The sequence below is a fragment of the Triplophysa dalaica genome, chromosome 17 (assembly GCF_015846415.1).
Source record: "Triplophysa dalaica isolate WHDGS20190420 chromosome 17, ASM1584641v1, whole genome shotgun sequence".
Lineage (NCBI taxonomy): Eukaryota > Metazoa > Chordata > Actinopteri > Cypriniformes > Nemacheilidae > Triplophysa > Triplophysa dalaica.
In genome coordinates, this window is record NC_079558.1 from 9884198 (window position 1) to 9900091 (window position 15894).

At 38.0% G+C, this 15894-nt stretch overlaps 5 protein-coding genes across 8 annotated transcripts; 3 read left to right on the forward strand and 2 right to left on the reverse strand.

Annotated features, from left to right (window-relative positions):
* Window positions 1-609: 609 nt before the first annotated feature.
* On the forward strand, window positions 610-2708 carry zdhhc4 (zinc finger DHHC-type palmitoyltransferase 4). Of its 2 annotated transcripts, none has more exons than XM_056771258.1 (7): window positions 610-872; window positions 975-1103; window positions 1201-1274; window positions 1594-1772; window positions 1855-1980; window positions 2084-2328; window positions 2402-2708. In XM_056771258.1, exons 2-7 carry the CDS (start codon window positions 981-983, stop codon window positions 2690-2692), a joined length of 1038 nt encoding a protein of 345 aa, XP_056627236.1. In that variant the 5' UTR covers window positions 610-872; window positions 975-980; the 3' UTR covers window positions 2693-2708. The 2 variants fall into 2 exon arrangements, with proteins under 2 accessions (XP_056627236.1, XP_056627235.1); XM_056771257.1 differs by having other exon boundaries at window positions 619-872; window positions 971-1103.
* Window positions 2709-3191: 483 nt separating this feature from the next.
* Window positions 3192-5021, forward strand: pgp (phosphoglycolate phosphatase). The gene is made up of 2 exons (XM_056771262.1): window positions 3192-3982; window positions 4066-5021. Exons 1-2 carry the CDS (start codon window positions 3388-3390, stop codon window positions 4389-4391), a joined length of 921 nt encoding a protein of 306 aa, XP_056627240.1. The 5' UTR covers window positions 3192-3387; the 3' UTR covers window positions 4392-5021.
* An 825-nt stretch (window positions 5022-5846) lies between these two features.
* bricd5 (BRICHOS domain containing 5) lies at window positions 5847-9614 on the forward strand. Its single transcript, XM_056772043.1, has 6 exons — window positions 5847-5900; window positions 6160-6288; window positions 6419-6565; window positions 6649-6756; window positions 8307-8460; window positions 9267-9614. Exons 1-6 carry the CDS (start codon window positions 5847-5849, stop codon window positions 9359-9361), a joined length of 687 nt encoding a protein of 228 aa, XP_056628021.1. The 3' UTR covers window positions 9362-9614.
* A 95-nt stretch (window positions 9615-9709) lies between these two features.
* On the reverse strand, window positions 9710-12549 carry mlst8 (MTOR associated protein, LST8 homolog (S. cerevisiae)). Of its 2 annotated transcripts, none has more exons than XM_056771366.1 (9): window positions 12419-12549; window positions 11790-11932; window positions 11590-11641; window positions 11346-11508; window positions 11192-11267; window positions 10952-11104; window positions 10748-10872; window positions 10169-10332; window positions 9710-10077 (listed from the first exon to the last, which is right to left on the reverse strand). In XM_056771366.1, exons 2-9 carry the CDS (start codon window positions 11916-11918, stop codon window positions 9959-9961), a joined length of 981 nt encoding a protein of 326 aa, XP_056627344.1. In that variant the 5' UTR covers window positions 11919-11932; window positions 12419-12549; the 3' UTR covers window positions 9710-9958. The 2 variants fall into 2 exon arrangements, with proteins under 2 accessions (XP_056627344.1, XP_056627343.1); XM_056771365.1 differs by having other exon boundaries at window positions 11790-11955; window positions 12419-12543.
* Window positions 12550-12588: 39 nt separating this feature from the next.
* On the reverse strand, window positions 12589-15881 carry meiob (meiosis specific with OB-fold). Of its 2 annotated transcripts, none has more exons than XM_056771363.1 (14): window positions 15630-15881; window positions 15478-15557; window positions 15323-15380; window positions 15032-15163; window positions 14845-14917; window positions 14532-14727; window positions 14346-14446; window positions 14210-14262; window positions 14029-14124; window positions 13842-13937; window positions 13583-13727; window positions 13329-13515; window positions 13061-13147; window positions 12589-12975 (listed from the first exon to the last, which is right to left on the reverse strand). In XM_056771363.1, the coding sequence occupies exons 1-14, from the start codon at window positions 15739-15741 to the stop codon at window positions 12868-12870; spliced, it is 1524 nt and encodes a 507-aa protein (XP_056627341.1). In that variant the 5' UTR covers window positions 15742-15881; the 3' UTR covers window positions 12589-12867. The 2 variants fall into 2 exon arrangements, with proteins under 2 accessions (XP_056627341.1, XP_056627342.1); XM_056771364.1 differs by having other exon boundaries at window positions 15478-15561.
* Window positions 15882-15894: the final 13 nt, after the last annotated feature.

Here is a 15894-nt window from a genome sequence, read left to right on the forward strand (position 1 = left end):
AATAATGGGCTCTGTGCATGCGTGACTTAGGCGTTTCAAGGTCAGAACCCAAGGCATTTTTCGGTTGGGGAGACTTAAAGGAAAAGTTCAGCTCAAAATCAGAATTGTGTTTTTTGTTCCTCATCCACATGACGTTAAACATGTTAAAAGACCACCCAGCGTCTTCGAACACAAATAAAGATATTTTAAGTGACATCCGAGATATTTCCAGGCCTCCTCATAGACATCATGGTTATAGTAGTTGCAAGGTCCAGAAAAGTACTTAAGACATTGTTCATAGACTGACAAGACAGAGGAGAATATATCGATTCAAGTAGTTATTTTGCTTTGTTTTTCGCACATTTCGAAAAAATTCAATTGAGCCATTATTAGTGGATGGATCAATTTAACGATGTCTTTAGTAATTTTCTGGACCTTGACAACAACTATAACCTTGATTTCTATGAGGAGGCCTGGAAATCTCTCGTATTATTTTTAAATAAAATATCTTTATTTGTGTTCAAAAGACGCAGGGAGGTCTTTAAACATGTCGAACGTCTCCCCAACCGGTAACTGCCTTGTTTTTTCCTGTGAAACGCGGAAGTCACGCATTCATATAGCCCATTCCTCAAAAGCTCTGCGACGACTTTTATTTTGACAGCGCAGTTGTTGTAAGTTCCGGGTTCACATCTACTACTTCCCGACCATAGTTCCGTTCACTACAGAAAATCTAAAAAACTTTGAGGATGTTGTTTAGGTAAAATAAGATAAAGAAAATGAATTGTTTTGCTTTTCACAATGCACGCTGTAACAACTGAACCACATATGCTATTTAAAAGAAGTTCTGTCGGCATAAACAGAAATAGGTTTTGGTACTTCTCTTACCTGTTCAGGTAAGGTTACACTAAACAGTTTTAAACTAACGTTAAGCACTCTTTCTCAACACACGCAATAAGTGAGTAATTATTTAGAATGATTCTACCCTGCTCAGGTAGTTGCAGATGGACTTCCTCACTCTGTTTGGTGTATATGTGGTGGTGGTGCTCACCTGCATTGCGCTGGTTTGTAAATATTCAGGACATCAGCAGACTCCTCTCGGTCGGCTGTTTGATTCGGTCACAAGGGTAAGAGCATTTGGACCACTTCCAAAAGCCTTGTTACGTTAGGATTCATGATTCATGTGCCTGTTTTTAGATGTACTTCACATGTTATGTCTTCAAGGTTGTATCCCCATGGATTCCTCAATGTGTACAGAGCATTTGCTACAGGGCTATGCACATATTGTTCCATCAGAGGTGAGTTCTTTAATTTATAAAACCCTGCAAAAAACCTAACTGGTTTTGTAAGATGGTATGTATATTAAACAAATATAGCTTCTATTAAATGAATATAATTGTATTCATTTCAGAACTGCTCATTGTTAACTTCTTCAATACCATAGTTAAAGGGCATCGACACATTTGAAGCACGTGTCTTCAAACTAGTACTATTATGTAAAATTGGTATGTTGGTGAATTAGTTAGGAAATTTCAACGTTTCAGCAACACAAGTGTTAAGCAACACAAAAATGTTGAGTTCACTTCTTCTAACCTTTAATGTTTGTTCTCACATCAGGAACAACTTCTTCCTCTACATGCATCTGTTACTTGAAATTGCTGTGTATACAGAGTTCTCCTATGAGATTTTTGGCTTCTGTTTGGACATGGGCACAAGTTTAATCAGCTTGTGTGTTCCTTATATCCTTCTCGCACTGAAATCCTACGTGTTCTACCTGTGTTGTAGTAGAGATCCAGGTGTGCATGACTGATGGCTTATCTCCTTTTTGTTGATACAATAAATCCAATGAGGTATTTCAATTTCAGTTTCCTTCTCAAGGCACATTAACAAAGGAGAATCATACTGCGCAACTCAAGGTGTACCAATATGATGAAAAACTCTTCCAGAAGGGAATCAGGTGTCCAACCTGTGACCTGGTGAAACCTGCCCGCTCCAAACACTGTAGTATGTGTATCCCTAGTAGTTAACTCCAGTAAACAGTACATTGCATATTTCAAACCCCATTTCTATTTTAAAGAGGCTCATTTTATTGCCTTATGTTGTGCAGGAGTTTGCAACCGCTGCGTCCAGAGGTTTGACCACCACTGTGTGTGGGTGAATAACTGCATCGGTGCTCAGAACACCAGGTACTTCCTGCTGTACCTATTGAGTGTTTGTGCCGCGGCGGGTGATATTTCAGTCCTTATAGCAGACATGTTAGTCCAAACTGTCGTGAGGACCGGACTTCTTCATGCTCACTACCTTGATGAGCAGGGTCAGCAACAACCTGTTGGACCGCTTTTTATCATCCAGGTAACATTCACAACAGACGTGTTCTTTACTCATACCTTTCTCAATTTCACTAATATTTTGCCTTTTTACGCAGCATCTTTTCCTGACCTTTCCAAGGATCGTCTTCATGCTAGGTTTCCTAGTATTTGTCTTTTTCCTTTTAGCGGGTTATTCTATGTTCCACATGTATCTGGCTTTGGTAAATCAAACCTCCAATGAGTGGTTTAAAGGGAAAGGCCACAGTTGTCAGCATTGCTATCCTCATTCGGGACATCGTTGCAGGACCTCATACAATCCATTCAGAGGTTTCCATCACAGAGGAATCCTCAAAAATCTTGGGGAAATCTTTTGGCCTTTATGTCCTGTTGTGAAAAAAGACAATTAAACATGTTTTATTTCTACTCTTTTTCTTTCTGGTCAACCAATTTTTTAAAAAAAAAAAAATCAGTCTTACTGTCGGTTTAATATACAGTATTTGTGCCCTGTAATCTCCTATATTTGTTTGTTACAGTTTTTAAATGTGATTGGGGTATTTTAAGCATAATTGCTAAATTCAAGACACATCGGAAGTGGGATATTTGTTTTCCCACAACAGACCCGGAAGTAACGTCTGGATTTACTAACATTAAAAGTATTTAGTTACATTAAAACGTGAATGTTTGTCACGATTTAGTAGCAACACAACATTACACGTATCTGTTAACATCAAAAGAGCGCCGTTCAATAAATTATTTCCGGGTTGAAGTGGAAATTATCGAATTTCCGAGAGCACGTGAAGCCAGCATTATGTCCATAACTGGCGAGTTTATTTGTGACTGTCCCTTTAAAGCAACACGGAAGTACCTCAGTAATAAAACGTCATGTACAGTCAAGTGTCATCGGCAAACGAATGAATCGAGATTGCACAATGCGGCGTCCCGTTTAGTTGCCGCAACTAGTAATTTCCTGTTCTCTGTCATTCCGTGTAATCTGGACTAAACCGTTAGACTGACCAAACATTAAGAGAAGATCAATGCTATTTTAGGACAGGCCGAGAACGAGATTATCGGTGTCAGGGCGAGAATAACCAGAGGAATTTCAATGGCTGCATCTAAATGTACGCGACTCAGCGAAGCTCTGACCAGACAGTTACTGGAGTCCGTAGACTTTGTCCTGTTCGACTGCGACGGCGTGATATGGCGAGGCGATCAGGTGATTCCTGGAGCCCCCGAGGTTATCAATACATTGAAGAAAAACGGAAAACAAGTGTTTTTTGTCACGAACAACAGCACCAAAACGCGAAAAATGTATGCGGATAAATTAGGCAAACTCGGTTTCAATGCCACCGAGGAAGAAGTGTTCGGGACGGGGTACTGCTCCGCGATCTACCTTAAAGACGTGTGTAAAGTTGAAGGGAAGGTTTATTTGATCGGGAGCAATGCGATGAGGCAAGAACTTGAGAAGATGGGCATCCAGCCTCTCGGTGTGGGCCCAGACCCCATCTCAGGTGTTCAGATTGACTGGGCGAATGTCCCTCTCGATCAGGAGGTTCAGGCTGTTCTGGTCGGATTCGATGAACATTTTAGTTATATGAAGCTCAATAGAGCCATGCAGTACTTGTGTAATCCCGACTGTCAGTTCGTGGGCACTAACACGGACACGAGGTTGCCTCTGGAGGGTGGTAAATCAGTCCCGGGTAAGCAAATATGAGATTGATTTTATGTATGAATTAGATTGTTAATTCTAAGGTTATCAGGATGACCTTGTCTTTGACTGCAGGTACAGGGTGCCTCCTAAGAGCAGTGGAATGTGCTGCACAACGTCAGGCACAAGTGGTGGGCAAACCCAGCAAATTTATGTTTGACTGCGTGGCCAGCCAGTTTGGTCTAAACCCTGAAAGGTGTCTAATGGTAGGAGATAGACTGGACACTGACATTTTGCTGGGGTCAAACTGTGGCCTGAAAACCCTGCTGACCCTCACAGGAGTGTCTACTGTTGCCGATGCAGAGGCAAACCAGAAGAGCGACTGCCCTCATCAACAGAGAATGGTGCCTGACTACTATATAGACACCATTGCTGATATTCTACCTGCTTTAGAGGGATAGACAGTGTTTACCTAAGATTTACACACTTTACTAGAGAATATTTAACGTGGAACAAAGTAATCTATTTTAACATATATCACTTTATTTAAATATTGAACATTTTTAGTTGACATAAAAAATCACACTTTTACTTACTCTTCACGTACAGTTATTTGACATTTTGAAACTGTTGCCATCAAGGGTTTATTTGAAACAGGCCTACCTCTTTTTGGAGTTTCCCAATGTAACATTTTTATTGTTTGGGTATATAAGGTCAATATGTTTTTTCTTGTGTTGTTTGTTTTAAATTTGTCTGAAACATAATTTGTCAAAATCTGAATGAGAACTTGTGTATAAACAATGAGCAACAGTTGTGTGCATATAAAATGAAGTAAAATTAATATATAAAAAATAAGAAAAAAATGTTGTCTGATCAGTAACACTCAGGTACTAGAAGAACACAAATGGGCCTTTTCCAACTTGTTCAAGCGTGTTCTTATAACACGTGTGAATATTTGCAATAACAATTTGCACTTTACTACATGTCACTATCAACACCATTGATTTGTTTTGATTTTAGTTCTCACAATCAATTGAACAAGCATTTATTTTTTGTGTGTCTGATCAAATAAACAAATCATTTTAATGGGCTGTTTTTTGTGTTGTTTTTTATTCTGGAGAGCTGTAAAAGAGACTCAATTATTCTCAATTTTTCAGAATTTTACAATTTAAGTATTTATTGTAACTATTTAAGTATTTGTTCAGGTTAAATTATCATATTTCTTTTGATTCTGTGAACTACTGACAACATCTCTCCCAAATTCAAAATAAAAGTAAAAATTAGTTTTATATTTACATTTATTTGTAGTAAAACTGGTCAAAATAATCGTATTCTGATCTTTTCAGATACAAGTACATATTCATTTTTAAACAATACAATACTAATGGTTTTACGTGTGTTTAAAAATAAAAAATATATTTGATGTAAATAAACAAGATTCCTGTCTCTCTCGCGTCGCTGTTATGTGTGACTTTATGCCACTCCTGGGGTTTCTGTTTTATTATAATTCAGCAGACGCTGCAAACCATAGAAATACTAATAAGGGTAAATCTCTTAATTTTGTAGAGCTGTATATTTCCTCACTATGACCACAACTGACGTTTTTAAAGTCACCTTGGTCAGTCAGCAGCTTTAGGGCAGAGGCAGTCGATGCTTTAAAATCTGGCTCTGCTTGACGAAAAGCCTTGTCCACAGCACAGTTCTACCTGTCCCCTTTGTCTATTGTCTGCTAAGGGGTAGCCAGCCAGTGGGTTGGACTACCTGGAGCGTGGGGCAAGAGGTGGGGGGCAGATGATGGCAGAGAGTAGTTACAGAACTATAGTACAGTCTCTCTTGGTCAGTCTTAGACATGACCATCGCCTAATGCACTAAAAAGTGAAACAGGTATTGAGGAGAAGCTAGAAATAAAGACCAGAATGGTGAGGTGCTGGAGGCATTCAGAAGCAAGCTTGGAGGACCCACACTGTATGGTGAGATGTGATTTGCTAAATTTAGTTAAATTCGAATATGTTACGGTTTACAGTTAGATGAAAACATACTTCAGAATAGAGCAAATATGTCATTGTTTGTTGTGCTTATTTTTGTTTTATGAACATAAAGTATACAGTAGGGACTGCAGCTTCTACTATTGTATAAATAAACAATAAAATATTTTTGAGTGAAAGTGCCCTAAATGTACAGTGAGTATGATTTTATGTTTGGATTTTTTCTCTCTTTGGCTTTTCCCAGCACTGTGGTCCCATGAGTTCCTTCAGAATTCCTCACAAAGTACTCTGGGGGAGTCTTGCAGTCACGCTGCTCATTGTTGTCATTGGCCTCGGTGTCACTGCACATCTAGGGCTACAGCGCAAGACACAAGTAAGAGTCTACAGCCTTTCGGCATGATTTCTAAAATTTAAAATCTAATTTCAGTACTATCTTGTTTATTAGCATTCAATATTGATCACTTGATGGTTAGCACTAAAACCCACATGAACCATTTCTACAGTCTTCACTGCAGGTTGTCAGAATCCCTGATCACACCGGTGAATTTATCAATCAGTCTGCGCTGATCGACAAGCACAACAATGTAGTGACTTATTTTGTGACTTCACACGTCAATCAAACTTCCACTGTGATTTTTGATGTGAGACAGGTAAGATCTTTTTCCTTCACCTGTAATGGGACTCAAATTAAGCATTTCCTCCGAGGCTCAGTTACAATTCTTATATCTCTCAGGGGTTGGTATGCTATAAACCTGACAACCAGGACAGCTGCTTTCTTCGCCGGATGGAAAGTTTGGATTATGAGAATGTGAAATCTCATCTGAATAAATCAGAGACACAGGTAAAGGATTTTTACTATAGAAGAGTGTAATTCACATCGTGGATCTCGTTCGCAAATGAAAATGGACATTTGGTCATAATGTCCTAATAATTTTGTCATTTATTCATCCGTTTGTTATTTGAAAACAAAATGAAAAACTTTCTTCTATATGGAACAAACGGTGATACATTTTGAAAATGTTGATGTTGCTATTTTTTATACCATGAAAGTAAATGGGGCCCTTATTCAAAGTTGACAACATAACAGCCTTAGTCAACATTACATATAATATCTCCACCTCTGTTTTATGAAAAAAAAGAGCCATGCTCGAAACACAATAGAAAATATAATGGATTTAATGGTTTTAATGGGTATTGTATTGGTTTTGGAAACCACATCGGTGTGGTTTCCAAAACTATTGGAGGGTGTTATCTGGCAGATGGGAACCATTCATTTCTATTGGAATAATGCCTAAAACACACAACAGAGAGGAATTTTATAATAGTTCTAATGGAAAAGATAATGATTCATAGTGATATTTTAATGGACAACATTCAAATCTCTTTGACGTTTTCTACTGAATTGTTCTCAGCAGGGATAGGTTTGGAACAACAAAAAGGTAAATTTTAGAAAACTGAAATATTAGCAGTTTTGTTAAGTGCCCCTTAAGTGATTTAATTTTTTTAACTAAATCGCCATCTTCAGCATCACAAGGTCTTTGCCTTATGTTTTACACATGCGTAAAAGCCATCAGGGGATCTGGTTGGCAAATTGACTGACACTTGAACACGGCACCACCTCAGTGCCCTTATATAGATTAGAAAGCTCTTTTGGCTTCATTCTCCTCTGTGACTCCAGAAAAGGAGTAATGGACCGCACCAGTTCAGGAGAACTTAGTGCTGCCGAGTCCGAATTCCACAGACCATCTGATCCACCTTGGCCTGCTCGCGTTACAGGATAGGACCAAAGGGTGCACAATGGCCACTCTGTTGGCTTTTTCCTCTTATAAGTCACTACTGGAAAGACAGACTTCCCATCCGCAAACAGAGGAGAGACCTGTGCTGGACACGCTTCTCTCAGCACTTAACAAGGAGATTCAGTGCCGGGTTAGGATCTGCTCAGAATGGATAGGTTGTCACAGTTGAACCGATAAGTATCGCTGTCCAGCACTTAAAATCTTGGTTTTTGCATCATTGCGTTTGTTAAAAGCCATTTGAAAACTTATGGAAATTCAACCCGCCCATCCGGAAAAATCGTGGTCAATAGCCTTTTGGACACGTTTTTTGATTTTTGCACACAATGACCTATTGAGGGACATTAACTGGTTGTCACAGCTAGGCTCACTCAGGCATTACTTCACTTTAACAAGTGTCCATCTCACTGGAGTAAGTGGTGTAATTACAAATCCCTTTTGTACCAGAGGAAACACTTAAACCCCTCAAGATGCAATTATACGTTCGAGAGCTTTACAGTAAATGTGTTCACACAGTAACAATAAAGTGTCTATCAGACAATCTCAGTATTATTTACACTACAGTGATGTACAGTAAGATGTGTGATGATTCTCACAGGTCAGTCAGGTGTGGCTGGTGGGAAATGAGACTGAACGGCACACAGAGTTTATGGGAGTGTTGCCCAGCAGTCGTCTTGATGCTTCCACCCTTCAAGAACCTCTTCAGTCCCTCTGCAAGCAAGCTTCTGTCTATTGGACTAGAAGATCTGATGGTAAGAGTCTGATGTCCTCACGCGTTTAGAATGGAACTGTTCATTTTAATGTGTTTATTGCACCAAAACCCATTGTAATGAAACAGGTTTAAAACAGGATTTTTTTTAACCATTGTCGCCGACAGGATCTCCCTTCTTATAGTTTAAAAAAAATATTTTCAGTGCAAGAAACAATAAAAAAAATTGCTTAATTTTTAAGTCAACGAATTTGTAATAGCTATATTTGACAAGCCAAATATGACAATCTCTGAGGAACAAATGATTTATTTAAACCTCAACTAAGCCAAAAGGAGTAAGAACCGTGTCCGGTGCATTTTATAAAAATAGATAATTATTACTATTTTAAAATCCACATAACATAGATATGTATGTCAAAAAATGTACTTACGTTAAGCGGAGGTCCAGGGAAGACACATTTCCTAGAAAATAACTTGATTTTCTCAGTTGTTTAAAAGATTAAGGTAGTTATCTATGTTTGATAAAATGTTGTTAATTTTTTCAGTACAATATTTTTTTAAACATGATTTATCACATTTAATTACTTGAAGGAGTTTGACCTCAAAAATATTTCATTTTGTGGTAAAAGGAGGAACGGAAGACATTGCTAACACGCCAAGAACAAGCCGAGATGCTCTTTAAAGAGCACAGTGTGACAGAAACTTAATCCAGTTTTCCAAGGAGTTGTGACCTTTTTTAGACTTGCACCACCCAAGCATGAACAAAGAAAAAGAACATCGAGCTGTTTATGACTGGCATCAGAACATCCATAGAAATAAGAACCTCTACATCTTTCCTTTTTTCTCCAGGTCCAGGGAAACACAGACTTATTTACTTCTGCATCGACATTTGCTTCCCCAGCAACATTTGCGTATCCGTGTGTTTCTACTATTTGCCAGAGTGAGATTCCACTGGTGGTGACCCATAGAACGCCAGGAAGCGAATGCTTTGACATTAGCGAGAGCAACTGCAGAGACTGTACCAAAGGCACAATTAATGCCAATCTGGCAAAGAAGGCGGAACCATTGTTTCATGTTATCTGCTGAATCCTTATTTTCATCCTTTCTTGTATTTATCCCCATTTTTGCAGTGGCATTTAAACATGACTTGGCTCAAAACTCCAGCTTGTTTTCTCCTGTAACCTGATGCAGATGAGTATGGCAAACACTGTTGGTTTACAATAAAGCTCCATTGTGTCAAATCAGTGAATGAGTATATCATTTAAGGAAAAAGAGTGCAGTGATGTGTGGATAAGAAATAGTTTATTTTGAACAGTTATTGTACATAAACAATGTGTATGTATTCTAATACACATTTCAATTTTGTGTTCAATCTTGAGCAATAAGAGGTTATCATTAATGAAGAAATACTTCAATGTTTACACATAAATACACAAAACATTAATTTAATACCGTAAAGATGACCACTGGATAATAGATGCAAGTGTCAAATTAAAAGTCCTTGTGTTATGACAGACTGCAGAAAAAGTTGCTTCTGCATATCATCCAAGTACACTGTCATTAAAAGCTAAACACACCACGGCTTTTTGATGGCCGCTGTATTCCCGCTTGATCTCTCCTGTCTCCACACACCACAGGCGAGCGAGGTTATCAGAGGAAGCTAAAAATCAGATAAAAATCATAATAATTAAACAACTAATAACCGTGTTTGTAGATTGCAAAACACTTAAACCATGTTTGCAAGGGCACACCTGTAACGATGTACTGTGAATCCCCAGAGAAGGCACAATCCCACATCCATCCTCGGGACGTTTCTCCTGGGTTGTTACTCTTAATACTCAATTCTGTCATTAGAGAGAAGTTTGAGGTTCGCCAGATTTTACAGGTCTGGTCAGCGGAGCAGGTTGCCAGCAATCTAGGAAAGACAAAAATCAAAGCATTTGTGCTAAAGGGACAGTTCACCCAAAATTTTAAATTCTGTCATCATTTACTCATCTACTTGTCATTTTAAACCTGTATGAGTTTCCTTCTTCTGCAGAACACAACAGAAGATATTTTGAAGAATTTTTGGTAACCGAACCATGGTGTTATCCATTTACTTCTATTGAACGGAGAGTCGGACACTAAATCAATGCAAGTCAATGGGTACCGCTGTGTTCGGTTACCAACATTCTTCAAACTATATTCCATGTTCTGGAGAACAAAGAAATGCATACAGGTTTGAAACGACAAGAGGTTCGAGCAAATGATGACGAAATTTTCATTTCTGGGTGAACTATCGCTTTAAAAAAATTCAAGATTCCTGTTATGTGTTTTGTAAGAAAACGTACGTGGAGTCCGGGCTGAATTTGCACCGTAAAGAATAGCGTTTGTGGGAAGGGATCTTGGTCTTGGGTATCAGCTGTGTCACCTCATCCCCCATTCCACCAGCCAAATTCCACACATAACAGTTGCCCTATAGACAAATGATTCAAATCTAAGTTCAGACCCTATATGTACACGTTTATATTGTTGGTTTAAGTGCGGCAACTTACCGAGCTGTTGACTGCTGCCATGTAACTGGCATCAGGATCGATGTGAACTGAATTGACAGATACGTCTGGTTCTGGGATGAGCTGTTCGTTGTGGTCCGTTTTTAGATCCCAGATGTGGATGACACCACTTTGGTCGCCAACGATTAATTCAGCCTTAAGTAATCACAAATGCACTTGTTCGATTGGTTTGCTTGTTGGTAGTAGTCACTATTATAACTAAGCGGATTATTAAAAGCTGACCTGATTGGGATGAAGACACACACAGTTAACAGGTGCATTGACTTGGAAGATTCGTTGGCACTGGAGGTTCCTTGACCTATCATATTTTATTCATATATTTTAATATTTAAAACTTCCCTAATCTTAAAACGTACAACAAAAAGCATTTATTTACCTCAGGTCCCAGATGCGAGCCATGCAGTCTTCTCCACCTGTGTACATCCACCTACCATCCTCGTGAAAGCCAACTGATGTGATGTTCTTGCTGACCCCATCGTAATTGATCACTGGGTTTGGATTATTTGAGTTTAAATCATACATGCGTATGTGTTGATAGCCTGAGAAGCAAAAAACAAAACAGGCATGTTTGCACAGCTTTGAGGTTTTCTATCTCAGGTAGTCTGTGAATCGGAACTTACCAGCAGCTGCAATCATGCTCCTATCAGGTGTTACTTCAAGAGAATTAACCTGCTGATGTATGAGTTAAGCAAATGTGTCAAAGCATTGTTTCTGCAGCTAAATTGAAACTCTGTAACTGTGCATTACGCATCTCGGTGGTGGTCTTGACTTTGACATGGCTTTGTATATATGAGGCCAAACCTTTGTTCATAAAGGATACCGAGTCTTGGTGTTGTACAGTTCTCGTGCAAATGCCACTGTGAGCCTGCCAGAATCTGACGGTGTGATCATATCCAGCGGTGGCCAGTATAACCGGATCACTGCCAACGGTACCCTGATTAACATTCATATTGAATTCAATCCCTGGTGAAAAAAACACACAAATCCTAATGGATTCCATGACAAAGGCCATTTTAAACCATAAGTTGTTTATCATTTAAATAATTATTTTATGCAGTGTTCAACCTTATTTTTATGTTCAACACGTTAACAGTAGGGACCACATAGAACATGATTTTACATTAAGCCAAAAACATTGCATTAAAACCAATAAACCCAGTATAATTTATGTGATGGTCTATTTTACTTTTCAGGATAAAGTTTTGCACTGAGGGAGAATCTCGTATTAGCTTTGACTTAACGCTGTTTTTGAACATTTTACACATCGATTTGTTTCTATATACATTTAAGTAAGTATAGCAGTAGGACATTACGAATAAAGTTCATGAGAATAGAAACATGCGCGGTCTGACTCACGTTACAATGCTTTGTAGCGTTAACGTTTTGTCCAAAAGAACAAAAAAACACAAAATCTTAAACATACCATTTAACGTAAATAAATGCTCTTACCTGTTGGCTAAGGATGCAATACAAATCCAAATAGCAAAATGTAAAAGAAAAACAACCTCAACAGCAAATATCACATTATTTACACTGATGTCAAACGTAGACGTCCCTCTTCCAAAAGCGTCCATACAGAAACAATGCCCAAATAAAAGTTCCGGATGCAGAGTACATCATGGGTTTGATATATTTTTTTAATAATTATACACTTATTTAATTAATCAATGCAACATTCAAAATAAATGTAACATACATGCATATATTAAAGCTTATATTATTACTTATATTAAAGCAAATTCATTTACAGAAGCCTATCGCAACAAAATGATAGCCAATGTAGCACTTAAACAAAATTATGTGCAAATTTTAACCACAGAATTGAACAAGTAGTAGTTTATTTAATTTTAAATCATATGAAAAACCATTATGTTTGATAACTGCATTGCAAAACATGCTCAACCCACTAATACGCCAAGGTTTTGCTTAACTTCCACGGGGTCAGCGAGGGCACATGACAAAATGCTTGCCTTCATTCCACTTCTGGTTTTAGGAGATGAGAGAACCTACAAATAGAAATAGAATTATTTTCAAATTCATTTAAATATAAAATGCAAGTGAGAAAATGTCAAACATGATGGTGTCATTAACCTTTAGATAAATTTTGCATCTCTCGAGAAGAAGCGTCCACTTCATCGTTGTCCTCTGAGACTCTGACAGGCACATAAACTCCTCTGTCTGTAAATATATACATTTTACTTTCTACAGTACACACATATACACCAAACTTACAATATATTTTATTAATTAGGTCGTAAAAATGTTAATCAAGTGAATGAATCTAATGGTCTCTATCACAAATTAAAATATAAGGATTTTCCGCGAGGGTCTAGAAATGAACAGGCAATGATGTGCTTACCTTACAACCCAGGGTTTTCTCAGCGACCGTGCCCGCCAGACTGCAAGTCTTCAATGTCCCAGTATGATCACTGATATCCACCAGCACCTCAAAGCCTGAAGTGACGTGGAGTTGTTGTCCCTGACTTGGACAGGCAGGATTGGAACAGGTCTGACCGTCCTCGTTGATTTGGAACTTGCATTTGGCGCTAGTGGAAAGATGAAATCATTTGTACAGAGTAGGTCATGCAAAACAGTGTGGGATTTGAGACTCACCATCTGTTGCGTATGATTTTGGAGATAGAGGAACCTAGTTCAAGCATTGTAATGAACGCATATGTGATGCAATGGAAAGCATCAGCATGTTCTTGATTTCTGGCTTTGATCTGGCTCACAGTCAGCACATCACTAATGGAATCCACTGAGAAATAAATGTTAAGATACAATTTTACTATATAGCTACATACTATATCACGCATATCTTGATTTTCTTAAAGCAGAAGTTTAGATGTATACAGCATATCACATGACTTACATTGCATACTTTCACCTGGGAGAACTTCTTGGTCCAGATCTCCAGTTTCTAACATTGTCCTTATACAAGCATACAGTTGGTTGGCCTCTGCTGTGTCTAAATAGTTAAAAAGCAGTTATTGGTTTGAACATATAAAGAAAAATCTTCAATAATGACTTATTTATAATGGGAATGATGGTTTTCCTACCAGGGTGTACAGTAATGATTGTTTTTGAGGTCACGGTTGCTATCATACAACTGCGAAAACTGTCAAAGGTGACGCGAGCATCTGCGATGAAGAGAACTAAGAGAAAATACAAACACTTTTACATTGATTTTTTTGTTAATAATACAGATTTAAGAAAGCCCGTAAATATACATGATTATACCTGTTCCTCTTTGTGTTTGTGTTTGAAACAGCTGAATGATCTCTTTATCCCAACTGGATTACACAAAATCAACATTTTCAAATGATTAACAATATTATTATTGTATTTTGGGTTTACTTACAAGTTAGTTGCTTACCACACTAACGGATATGATTTCACAGTGTCATCAAAGAGCCATACTTCCAGCCTCTGTCCTTTGCGTCCATCTGATTTAGTAAAGAATTTCTCGTCTCCCACCTTTCATTAACAAAATCTCAATCAGTGCTGGCAGCTTTTAGAAGAAAATGAAACATCAACTAGAAGTATTTCTAAGGAATCTAACCGACTGCACAGCTGCTAGAATGTTAATAATGTTCCCATCCAGGCTCTGTCCATTTGCAGTAATGTCTCTCAGTGAATAAAAGTCCCCTGGATCTTTAATAAGCATGTGAAATAATGGAAGAATCCTGGTCTCGGTTTCTAAATCTGAGCAGATCTTAATGGCTGAGTGCGTCTCTGTTACCAACAGCCTGTAGAGACTGAAATACAATATTTATAGGCATCAAATAGAGATGTTGACAAAGATGTTTAATGGTTTGCTGTAATTCAGAATCTTTCAAGATTCTTTTCAGAATCAGTTTTGTTTCATTATTTACCTGGGTGTTGAGGGACAAAACCGTTCTTCTTTCTCATAGTCTTTAGTCACAACAAGGGGATTTTCAATCACAACTAAAATGAAAAATTATTCTTCAGCTAACAGTAAAAGTGTTCATTGAAATATCTTGTATAAAATATATGTAAAATAAACATTCGTTAATAAGGAAAAACTGCTACAAATCCCACCACAATCCCCAATCTGAAAGCGACTGCTAAGGGCTTGAATATACTCCTCATTTCCCCATGCAGACACGTTGAGAAAATGTTGTGGTGAGTCTTTAATGGTGAAACTGAAGGTGAACCTTTCAGAGCCAACATCTGGATGAGAAAAAACAGCATGTGAATAATGGGGAACTACAAAAAAAATGTGGAAATGTTTTCTATAGATAAACATTCACGTGCAAATAAGTAAAAAACGTTTGCTAGATGTATGAAAAGGTGGGAACATGGATGCAAAGTTATGTAATGATAACAAACTTTTTCTGTCAGGAAATCCTCTTGAATCAGTTTTCCCTATAATCACTCCAACCACCTTCTAGAAAATCAAACAATTGTTTATTTTCTCCCTTTTAATATACATTAATGGCTTTCAGAAGCCATAACACGATCAGAGTTTGATTTTACAGCCTCACCGAATGTGTGATGTTCATGTTCAGGTCTGATATCGGCACATAGTTCTGCATTGCAGCGTTTTGAATTTCGTCTCTACACACTAACTGAATAACACACAAAACGGTTAGAAATGTTCACATTTGTTAAGAGCTTAAACCATTTAAAGAGTTACCAAAACAGCTAGCGGCTGAAATCCTCTCAGTAGACAACTTGAAGAGATTTGTAGGTAGTTCGTTTCGTAGACAATTATTAGTTTGTTGTAGCTGTAACAGCTTATAATACATAAAGAAATAAAAAGTTGTTATATTGGAAGATAAAGAGAGTTACCGTTATTAATAACGAAATATCTCTGCTTGCTATAAGTCACGAGAGAGCGGAACAGGTCGCGAGCTTCAAAACGGACCGTTTCTACAAACTGCGTCATTTTGGCGGGTGAA